Source organism: Lepus europaeus, chromosome 3 (assembly GCF_033115175.1).
Source record: "Lepus europaeus isolate LE1 chromosome 3, mLepTim1.pri, whole genome shotgun sequence".
NCBI classification, from domain to species: Eukaryota; Metazoa; Chordata; class Mammalia; order Lagomorpha; family Leporidae; genus Lepus; species Lepus europaeus.
Genome location: NC_084829.1, coordinates 79,483,792 through 79,495,958, shown reverse-complemented (window position 1 = coordinate 79,495,958; position 12,167 = coordinate 79,483,792). Strand labels below are relative to the sequence as shown.

General features: G+C 45.7%; 1 protein-coding gene across 1 annotated transcript; it reads right to left on the bottom strand.

The window, feature by feature from the left end:
- Positions 1–871: 871 nt before the first annotated feature.
- Positions 872–3,393, bottom strand: TPBG (trophoblast glycoprotein). The gene has a single exon (XM_062187588.1). It carries the CDS (start codon positions 3,305–3,307, stop codon positions 2,042–2,044), a length of 1,266 nt encoding a protein of 421 aa, XP_062043572.1. The 5' UTR covers positions 3,308–3,393; the 3' UTR covers positions 872–2,041.
- Between the last annotated feature and the right edge of the window lie 8,774 nt (positions 3,394–12,167).

Below are 12,167 nucleotides of genomic sequence, written 5' to 3'. Positions count from 1 at the left end.
GTGAACACTTCAACGTTAAATGGAATCTTAAGCATCATATATTTAGCTTTTTCTCAGGTAACCCACAAATAATGAACACTAAAAATTTCATAAAATGAACTTTATGAAACTTAAAGTATTAAAACTTCATATTTGAATGAATCACGCAATCTAAACAAAGGACAGATTTACATATTTTTATCTTATTTTGAAAACTTTGAATTTACTTCAACGAAGGGATCAGCCAAAACTTCTGGAACCTACAGTACTAATTCCATTTTATTTATAGCAATATTGAAATGTAAATTTTATTTCAAACATAAAGCACTGCAGAACACAACCAATTTAAAGGGAAAGTAGGCAGGCCCTAAGACTAACTAATGCAAGTTTATGTACTACTTTCAGTTAAGTAATAAAGGTGAAATTTAAGTCACTTGATGTAATACCTTGGAGACTGACTAACAGAATTTACTTTCGAGCTTCCATGGCTGATAGTAAGCTCAACAAACAAATAAACAAACTTCTGGTCTACTACTGATATAAATGAACTAATGATTGCTTTCATTTATACCTGTGAGTCTTCACAAAGGTGTATAAACAAACACAACTCAGTTACAACCAAAATATTCTCGAATTCTTAAATTCTTCACATAAGAACCTATGATTAACTGCAATCCTCAATTATGGACATGGATACTTATCTCCCCTTATTTCCTCAAGCTTCAAATTCAATCATGGCAATTTTAAAACAAATTAGCTGAGCCTCTGAAAAAGTATCAATCATTTATGTTTCTTTTATTGAAATGTTTTTAAAAAGATTCTCAAGAAAGAAAATCTAAGTTTCAACTTGTATTATGATCTTAGGGAAGTATTTTTTAATTCATATTTTAAAACTTTTATTTCAGAATTTTCTGTCTTTAAGATACTTCCTTTTCATATATTTATTTGCACTGTATTTCATGCTCTGCTATCAAAGTCCACAGAACAATCTCATACGGACAGTTTTCCTAAGTAAACAATAGTGTTCTGTTCCAGCTTCATCAGTCTAGAAAAAGTCCTGAACTGTCAACCATTTACCCTCAGAACTCTTACCAATTTCATAATGCTCTTAACAATTTTTTCATGAATAGCATTAACTTTGAGACCAGGAGAAATCTAGTCACATGAATATTCAAACACTCTATTTAAATCCTAAAAAGATCCACCATTTCAAAACTATCTCCAAACTCTATTTATATAAGACATTGCTTTAGTTTGATCCTCAGCTATGTTAACTAATAACACCATCTGAATGAAGACCATTCGGTATCATTGCCCTTCATCCTTTTTTTTTTCAAACAGCAAACTTGAACACACTGTAATTCTTTTAAGAATCTTTATTGATTTTTTTCTTAACAATTCAGTCTTTTGGATCTCGATGCAGTTTATAAAAAGAACTTCAGTTTCATATAAACTGCAATCAAAAAAGTAATTTACTTTGTCAAAGAAGTTATCTGAAGTTGCAGGTTACTTTTTGTAATATGCAGAACAGTAAAATGTAAGCATGCTCTTGGATGCAGGTGCTCCTGTGCACTATGGAGTTATTTTTAAGAGCTTGCTAGGGTCTGCAGGCAGTTTATAGGATGCAATTATTTTCTCCATAATCTTACGCATAGGAGAATAAAACTGATATTTATGAGTAAAGAAATTTTCTCAAAAAAAGTTGAGGCAGCTTTTGTTGAATGCTATCTGTGTGGGTACACTTGCTACACCTTGAACTGCACTAAGAAAGAGACAGACAGCAAGGAGTCCACGTTCATGCTGAAACTTGAAAAATCCCTCCACACAGGTGAAGAAGTTCCCAGAGAAGGAAGAGGGTAGAACACCATGCACAGCTGTCCATCGTGTTACATTAACAGAACACACCAAGAAACTTTACATAACATGGAAGCAAATCCCCTTCACTGCTTTCAAAGTCAGTGGTGTCTACAGTGGAGGGTGCAAGTGGAACAAGCCTAGGACGGGAGAAAGCTTAAGTCTACACCTCATGCAGAGTTGTCCTTGATCTGTCCGCTAACGTGGTTCAGACATCCGAGTTGGAGCTGAGGTTTGTTAACCTGGGATCCGCGTTGATTTCGTATCTGTAATGATACCCTTCCATGTGATCCCTGCAGGCATCTCTGATGTTATGCATCCACTTTTTTATCCCCTTGCGGTTCAAATACAAAACCAGGAGGAAAATCGCGCCTATTAGGGCCAAAACAATGCCCAGGAAGACATAAGAAGTCTGCAGGGATGGCGGCAGGATAGGGTCACAGTCCAGGTCGGAGCTGTTGAGTTCCAAGAGCACCCGGCTCCGCATTTTTTCTGGGAACGCACAGGTGAGCCTGGCTTTGCCCTGCACTACCTCGGTCTCCTTGAGCCAAGCCACCATGTCAGCCATGTGGCAGTCGCACACCCAGGGATTGTTGTCCAGGAAGACCCTGACGTGGGCCAGGCCTTGCAACTCGGCTAGGGTGCCATTGTGAAGGACTTTGAGGGCATTGTCCTCCAGGTGGAGGCTCTCAAGGTGAGTCAGGTTGCGGAAGGACACGTAGGTCAGGCTCACCAGCGAATTGTTACGCAGGTCCAGGTGTCTGAGGCCCGGCAGGTAGGCCAGCAAGTCCCGGGGCAGGTACAGGAGATGGTTGCTGGCCAGCTCCAGGCGACTGAGTCCACGTAGCGCGTGGCCCGCCCGCAGGGCCGCGGCCACCATGCCCTCCAAGCTCTTGTTCTGCCGCTGGTCCGCCGGGGGCGCGATGTGGTTCAGCATCAGTTCCATCAAGGGGCTGGGGGCCGAGACGCTGGCGTTGCTGCCAGAGAAAGCGAAGGGGCTGAGGTGGGCCAGCGGGTTGTGGCTGAGGTCGAGCTGGCGCAGGCTGTGCAGGTGCTCGAAGGCGCCGGCGCGCACCTCCTCCAGGCGGCTGCCGCTGAGGTTGAGCGCGGCCAGCTCCGCCAGCGGCGGCCGGCGGACGAAGGCGCCCGCGGGCAGCACCGCCAGCTGGTTGCCGGTGAGGAAGAGGTTGCGCACGTACGGGGGCAGGTCGGCGGGCACCTCGGTCAGGTTGCGGTTCACGCACTTGACGGTGCGCGCCGCCTCGGAGCACTCGCAGGGCGGGGGGCATTGGCCCGGCAGCGGGGGCTGAGCGGACACCTCGGAGGCCAGGGACGACGCCGCCGAGGAGGTGGAGGAGGCCGCCGAGGAGGTGGGAGAGGGCGAGGAGACCCAGCCCAAGAGGACCAGCGCCAGGCGCGCCAGCCGCAGCCGCCCGTCCCCGGCGGCGGGGCCCCGGGAGCACGCCCCAGGCATCGCGGCTCGCTCTCCCCGGAGCTGGGCTGGGACGACGCCCGCTCCGAAGGCTCGGGAGGCTGGGCCCGGAGGGCGCGGGCTGGCCGGAAGCGTCTGGAGAAACTTTCCTCTCGTGGGAGCGGAGGAGAGCCGCCGCCGCCGCCGGAACGTGGCTCACCCCCGCGCCGCGGGCGTCCCCCCTCCCGGGGCCGAGTCCCCCGCGCTGCCCTGCCCTCCAGAAAGTACGCACGGCGGCTCGGGACGGTGGGCTCGCGCTCCTCCTGCGGCTCCTCTACCTGCCGCGGTCCGGGGTGCCACCGCCTCGCCGCTTGGGTTGGCGCCTCTCGCTGGCTCCGCGGCGCGACCTGGGACAAGCGGGAGGCAAGCGTGAGGAGCGGCGGTCGCCTCGGCTCCCCGAGTGCAGGAGCCCGGGCTCTGCGAGCCAAATCGTCTCCACTCTGCGCCCCCCACCACTCCCCCCGAGACCTCCCGCCGCCCGCCCCCTCCAGCCCCCACTGCACATCCTCACCCGGGAGAGCGACCCGGAGCGCCAAGTCCCCGTCTCCGCGGCCCACACTATATACACCCTTCCAGCCTCGCGCCCTCCTCCCCTCGCGATCACGCTCGTCGGCCGCCTCGAACTTCTCGCTTAATCCCCAGCGCCTTCCCCACCCAAACTTCTCACTCCCGCGGCTCCTTCCCCACCCGCCTCCGCGGACCACCTGCCTTCCGGGGCCTCCGCCCCCGCCTGGACCTCTCCGCCACGTCCAGGTTGGGATGAGAGGCAAGTTTCGGGTTACAGGAGTCTTTTGATCTCTTTTGGAACCTCCTTGGATTAGCAGGAAATGGAGGGCAGCGCAGCTGTCGCCCCCCTCCCGGGCCGCACCCCGCCAGCCCCTGGGATCCCAGAGGGGCGTTAAGTCCTCTCCAAAGGGAAGGAGGGGGTCGGCGAACAAAGCGGCGCTGGGACCCCGGGCGCGGCGGCTGCTCTCCCGCCCTAGACTGGGGAGGGGGCCCGGCGCTGGCCCCGCGCCCTCCCCCGCGCCGGCCGCTCACCTCCGCGCGCGCGCGCCGCTCGGAGCCAACTCCGCGTCCCGGCAGAGTGGCGGCGACTTCCCGGCTCCGCGCTGCGGGCGCCGACTCGCCTCGCCCCCCAGCCCCTGGCCCAACCCCCGCAGCTGGGCAAAACCAACCCGGGGGAGGCGGAGGGCCGGGCCTGCCGCGGGGACTCGGGCTGCGCGGCCGGCCTCGGCAGCCTAGGTAGGAGGACTGAGGGCGAGGGCTCGCGGGGAGCCGGGCTGCGCGCCTCCTCCTGGTGGCAGTTCAGGAAGAACGGGCCGGAATAGGTGAGGGAATCCCTTCCTCTCCCCCCCCTCCCCGGCACCCTTTGGTGGTTCCTCGTGTTTGCATAACTGTATTTACCTTGGAGGGGAGCGAACCCTTTGGTGAGCCTCGTGGAACTCACCGTTGCGGGCACCCTCGGCAGCGAAGAGGTAGATGCAAGCGGGGCAGACAGAGCCGCGCAAAGCCGCGGCAGGCAGGAAGGAGCCGAAAAGCTAGGGCGGCGGCGGCAGCCGGCGCCCAGCCTCGGAAAGTCTCCGCACCGACGTGTGATGCCTTGGGCTGTCAACTTCAGAGTTGGGTGTCATTCATTCCTTCCCACCTGTGCCGCCCCCGCTCTGCTGGGGTCGTTGCGGAACTCGAGAGAGAAAGGGAGAGAGAAAGAGACAGTCAGAGTCAACTTTAAGAAAGCAAGATGAGTGGCGAGTAGATAAATTCTTGATCCATTAGCTTTTTCTGCTCCCCAAATTGAAAGCAGAGGGAAGAAAGCGACAGCCGAAGCATCCGAAAAACACAAAGGCAAATGGCAACGACGTGAGTCACCCGGAAAGTGGACCCGCCCCCTTCCCAGAAGAGGCGCGCGCTGTCAGTGCGGGTGCTGAAGCCCGGGGACCCCACCCGCGGGGCGGTGGGGGTTGGGCAGGTGGGCCCGGGAGGGCAGCAGAGGGTCTCAAAGTCCCTCCTCCCAGGGGCGCCCGACAGGCGGCTGGAGACCAGCGTAGGGGAAGGGGCAGAGTGGAGGATCACAGGAGGCGTCCGTTAGTACTCCGCAGAGGTTTGGGAACCTGAAAGGCCAGTGGCGCTCTCTCCGTAACTTTCATCCCCTTTGCGCCCATCAAAAAACCTCCCCTAAAAGGCGGGAAGGTGCTGACTGTTCCTGGGTGCTGCACTGGGGGGCGGGGGGCAGTAATTAGGGCAAACGCGATTAGGTAAATTCAGATCTAGTAATATACAAAAAGGGTCAGATGAGAGGGGCTGAAGTTTGTGTCCGTGAAATGTGTCCTTAGCATGAAAGCCCCAACTCGGGAGGCCCTATGACTTGTGTAAGAGAGAACTGCAAAAAGGGCCCCGAAAAAGCTGGAGGAGTTGGAGACTGCAGAGATTCGTGCAAAAAGCCAGTTTCATTAATTTGCATCTTTAGCACATTTATCTAAATCCCTTTTTCTTATTTTTAAAAGTGTTTTGCAACATAAATGTGAAGCACTTGGAAAAAAGAATCTCAAAAGCTGTCATGTTCTGTAACCTGATTGTGGGATGGTTATATAAATCTATACATATGTTAAAATTCATAGGACTTTGTACACTAGAAAGTCAACTTCCCTGTATGACAGTTTACAAAATAAAATCAATTACTCCTAGGAGCGGGGTGGAAACTGTAGTAATGTTTGAGCCCGATACTAAATCCTCTTCTATCTGAAGAACAGCTGCCCTGGTTGGAAAGTGAGATGTATTTGAGGAGCTGGAAAGGCATTTATATACTCTGATCTGATCCTCAAAACTGTTCACAGGCAAGATGGATACCATTAGTGTTACTGTCTTGTTGTTGTTGTTGTTGTTGTTGTTGTTGTTGTTGTTGTTATTCTCTTTTACAAATGAAGACACTGGGGATTTGAGCCGAGAATAACCAGCAGTGATTGAGTGCCTTCTACTTGCCAAGCCACAGGCTGCTCACTTCACAAAAGCTACCTCACATGCTTTTCACACATGTATGGAGGTACGTCCTCTCATTCCAGTTTCACAGACTAGAAAATTGACCACAAAATAAATTATATAACTTGTTCAAATGAATGAGTGATGGAGGTGAGGACCAGGCCCAGATGTGACTGATTCTCATATGTAGTTCACATTCCAGGTGAGATTTGTTTGTGTTAAGCCCTATTCATGTTTCATTTAAGCAGAATGGAAGCCTCCTTCTAGGTTTGTTGTTGTTGTTTTTTTGTTTTAAGTGAATTGGTTGTCTATTTCTCAAAGGGAAAGAGAGGGAAATGTAGTCTTTTTTTAAGGTTTTATCTATTTATTTGAGAGGTAGAGGTACAGAGAGAGGGAGAGTCAGAGAGAGAGGTCTTCCATCCACTGGTTCACTCCCCAGAAGGCCTCAATGGCTGGAGCTGAGCTGATCTGAAGCCAGGAGCCAGGAGCTTCTTCCAGGTCTCCCACATGGGTTTAGGGGCCCAAGCACTTGGGCCACCTTCTACTGCTTTCCCAGGCCATAGCAAAGAGCTGGATCAGAAGAGGAGCAGCCAGGACATGAACCAGCACCCATATGGGATTCCAGTGCCACAAAACTTGTTGTCCACCTCTACCTTCCGGCAGCTGACAGTTGGTTACAGCTTCAGAGTAGGGACCGGGAAATTTAGGAACATTTCTGGCTTACTTGCTGTGTGTCTTCTGTGTACTTGTTTCCTGATCTGTGAAATAGGACTACTAATTAAACTTTAAGACATTTTCATGAGAATTGAGAAAATGTAGGTAACATGTTTAGCAAAATCACCAAGTATTACTGTTCTCGCCTTAATTACTCTCTCTCCTGCAGCTTATTGTGACCCCCTTTATCTTGGTAACTATGTTGTGATAGGAATACTAGGGTGAATACTTGAAGGTCTCCTTAAACTAGAGTTCCAGATTTAGCAGGTAAAAATACAGGACACACAGTGAAACTGGAATTTCAGATAAGCAGTGGATCATCTTTTACTGTTAGTTTGTCCTGTGCAGTATTGTAATACACACTACAACAATATCTCTTGTTTACAGTTAAACTTCAGATTCAGTTGGGTGTCCTGTAGTTGATCTGGCAGCAAGCAGCTCATAATATGGTGGAAGCAGCAGATGCTGAGGTCAAAGCTCTCAGTGCAGAACTGAGTGCAAGTTTGGTGTAGGTCTCTTTCCAGGTTCCCTTCTTCTTGCTTCTGTTCTTGCTATTCTTTATATTAGAGGGATCACAGCATATGCATTATTCACAGTTTTCTAAAGACAACCATATATCTTTCTCATATAGATATACTTTTCTCTTTTTTTAAAGATTGTAAAATATTCCATACAATGGCTTGTTATACCACAATCTTTTAACCATCCTATTGAAAAAAACATTTAGATCAGTAACTATTTTTTCAAAGAAGTTGCCTTCAAGTGAGAAAAGCTTACTAGGATCAGTTCTATTTTGATTGTCTTAAGCATTTAATTATCTTAAATTATCATACTTTACTCCTGACAGCTTGAAAATTTTTTGTGCATGATGCTATTTACATGCTCTAAAGCAGGACAGAGGATTACAGAGTACATTTTTTCACTATTTATTCTTCTATTCCAAGATGAAGTAAAGAAGGATCTGACTATCTTGACAGAGAAGCAGAAATTTTAGTGTATTGCAGTAGGTCACTTTGTATCTCCAGGAACCATGTCTCTACACTATCATTTATTTAGAAGATTTAGAAGGAATCACTTTTCTTCTGATGACCTGATGGAAAATCATTAGTAAGTTTTTGAAATATTGCTTCTAAATCCTGGGAAAGCAAGGCATAAGTAAGTATGAAAAAATGATGGGTGATTATGGCCATCCTCATGGTAACTGGCAGAGAGAAGCCACAGAGGTTAGGATGAACACACAGCAAGATTATTTCAAGGTAGTTAATTTTGATCCCTGCCTTAAATTAAAGGAGTTGATACAGGCAAGCACTTTCAAATCTGAAAAGTCTTCAAAACAAAATCAAGTGTTGGGACATCAAGCACTTATGCCATAACACCATCAACCAACACTTAAAACATGGATGATCAGTTTGGGAGTCAATATGATAAAAGAAAGGGTAGGGGGAGTTTATATATATGTATATATGCATATATTAATAATTCTTAAAAAATTATTGATAAGAGAACTTTTCTTAGCTTATCTCAAATCACTTTAGGAAGAATGAGGTTTTTTGGTGATATAAAAACTAAATGAAATATAAGAGAAATATAGAGAATGGGTCAAAAATGATGTATTTGTCTCATTGATCAGTATAATGAGAGAGTTAGTTAAAGAAAAATATAACAAAGGTGTTTTAAAATTCATTGGAGATTAAATAAACATTAAAGGAAGAATAAGAAAAGAACTGTGATAAAATAAAAAGAATAAACTGGCATGGAAATAAGTGATTCTTCAAGGATGGGAAAATACTGAAAGGTAAATGCAAGCAATCATAATCTACAGAAGTCTCCACATAGCTAAAATCATAGATCGCTCAGCTTGAATTCAGTGAGGTACTTTTCAAGATTTCACTGGATACCCTCCTTATTGGTATACAAAGACAGAATAAGAAGTCCTGCCCCCTGACAACTTACAGTTAATGGGGAAGCAGATTAACAGTCACAAAACCTGTGGTAGGTGCAAAGGCTGGGACTTGGAGTGGTGAGATTTCGTTTGGTGGTGATGCTTGAGTTATTTTAAAGTGTTATTAAGAACTTGCCAGGTAACAGATTAGCACGCTAGTGAAAGGACTCAAAGAATTTCTTCAGTTCTAGAGACTTCATGGGTAGAGCACAGCACACATTAGAGGGAGCGGTATAAGCCAGATTTGAAGTGTGGTGGGATCAGATTACTGATGACCAGTCTCAAATGTTTGCCTTCTCCTGAAGTGCTGGGGAACCAGTGGAGGCTTTTCAGCAGGGAAATGACATGATTTTACATGCATTTTAGAAAGATCATATTTGTTGTTTGTTTGAGGGGTGATATAGGCAGGAAAGACTGAGAACTGGGGGCGAAGTTGGGAAGCCCAAATGAGAGGTTATAAATAATGTCAAGCAAAAAGATTGGCAAGGCAGGAACAAATGATATAGCCCAGTAGTCCTCAACAGGGTGGTGCTGCCCATAGTGAGCAGTTTAGATATTTCTGGAGGCATTTTCTGGTGGTCCTGATAATAGGGGAGAGCCGCTAGCACTCAATGGCCACAGGCTTGGGACAGCGTTATACAGCCACAGGGGCAACGTTATACAATGAATTGTTGTACATGTGAGTGACTGTCAGATGAAACTGATTTTCTTAACCTGGAAACAGTTCTGTTTCACTTTTTTTTTTTTTTTTTTTTTTTGGATAGGTAGACAGTGAGAGAGAGAGAGAGAGAGAGAGAGAAAGGTCTTCCTTCCGTTGGTTCACTCCCCAAATGGCCACTACGGCCGGCGCTGTGCCGATCCAAAGCCAGGAGCCAGGTGCTTCCTCCTGGTCTCCCATGCGGGTGCAGGGCCAAAGCACTTGGGCCATCTTCTACTGCCTTCCTGGGCAACAGCAGAGAGCTAGACTGGAAGAGGAGCAACCAGGACAGAACCAGTGCCCCAACCGGGACTAAAACCCGGGGTGCCGGCGCCTCAGGTGGAGGATTAGCCTAGTGAGCCGTGGTGCAGGCTCTATTTCACACTTAAAGTCTGCATACGTATAGTATGGTTTTACTATACACTGAATTTTCCAGACATAGAACTATATTGTTCATTAAGGGAAGAATATGTATTGTTTTGTTCAAGACTTTTACCAAAATTTTATCTTCAGCACACATGTCACTCGTTCTATCTGAATCACCAATAAAACATATCCATCAGTTAGCATTTGTAGTTGTTGCATTTTCAGTGACTCTTATTTCAAAATGTAGTATTAAAAAAATCTATCTGTATTATTCACTTGAATTTTAGTCTAAGTCCTGTTAAATCCCAGCTTATTTAGAAGAAGGTAGAATTATATCATCATTTCATTAGGTCTCCCAATGAAATTCTGTCCAAGTATTTACATATTGTACTACATATCAATATAATTTAATATTTAATTAATCTCATTTTATTTCTTCTTTATTATTTCAGTTAATATACTACAAATTTTTGAAAATTTTATTTTTATATAATAAAAATTGCTTTATAAAATATTTGTATTAAAAAGGAACCAGTGGAAGGAAACAGGCATTTGGTATAGCAGTTAAGATGCCCACTTTCCACTTGAGTACCTCAGATTTGAAACCTGGCTTCAGTTCTGGCTCCTGACTCTAGTCTCTGCTAATGCAAACCCTGGGACAGCAGTGATAATTCTTGTCACTGGATTTCTGCTAACCAGATCAGAGACTTGGGTGAGTTCCTGGCTCCCAGCTTTGACCCTGGCTCAGCCCCAGCCATTACCAGTGTTTAGGGAGTAAATGAGCAAATGTGAACTCTCTCTCTCTTTTTCTCCCCCTTCCTCTCAAATAAATAAATAAATAAATGGAGATGTTGGGTTTAGAAAGCTTGAAAACAATCTTATATAGGTTAAACATTCCCAACCCAAAAATTCAAAATCTGAAATGCTCCAAAATTCAATATTTTTTGAGTGTTGACAAGATATCACGATGGAAATTCCACATAAAATCTCATGTAAAAGTTTGCAGTCAATACTAAAAATATTGCATAAAATTACCTTCAGTCTAAGTGTATAGGCACATATAAAACATAAGTCAATTTCATGTTTAGATTTTGCAAGTATTCCAAAATTTAAAAAAACCCAGAATCTGAACTTTTTTCATGCATTTCAAGATAAAGGATACTCAACCTGTAGAGATCTTTAAGAATCAGAATCTATAAATCTTAAGGATTTATTCATTAAGGTGAGAATACAGATATTTATAATTCTAAACATTGTAATTTATAGATAACTTTTTAAAAATTTTTTTAAAGTTATTTATTTTTTTGACAGGCAGAGTTAGACAGAGAGGGAGAGAGACAGAGAGAAAGGTCTTCCTTCCGTTGGTTCATCCCCAAAATGGCCGGAGCCAAGTGCTTCCTCCTGGTCTCCCATGCGGGTGCAGGGCCCAAGCACTTGGGCCATCCTCCACTGCCTTCCTGGGCCACAGCAGAGAGCTGGACTGGAAGAGGAGCAACTGGGACAGAATCCGGTGCCCCAACTGGGACTAGAACCCAGGGTGCTGGTGCCGCAGGCAGAGGATTAGCCTAGTGAGCCTTGGCGCTGGCCCTATAGATAACTTTTGTATTTTAAATGATGACCAAGTAAAATTATAATAATTCTAGATTGAAGAGTCCAGTTTGGTTGTGAATATGCTTAAAAAATGCATAGAGAAAGGGTGGAACAGTGAACTTATCTTTTTAAAGAAGAACTTTTCTTATTTGGTTGAAATTATTGTCTTTTAAAGGAAATTGTGGTGAATATTTAAATCAGTAGTGTTACCCAATATCCTTTTTTTAATGTAAACTAATTTGGCTTTAAAGGTAACACTGAAGATTCTTCATTGTTGTAGTTCTTACCCAATATGGATTCCTAAACCAAAATGAATCCAGCCACAAAATAGGAGCAGTTGAAATTGTAGCCACCATCCAAATTCAATTAATTCAATTAAATGTAATGCATTTCAATCAATGTTTATTCACATGCCTTTTATGGTAGTATCCCCTTTTCTTTCCAAATAGAGCCAGCAATTTCCCTTAACAAAATGTCTGATCCTGGCACATTAACAATCTATTACATGTCCATGGCAGAGACTGAGCAGATATGCCTAGGCCAAAATATGGGTACGTGGCCCTGACTTCTCTAACCTATTT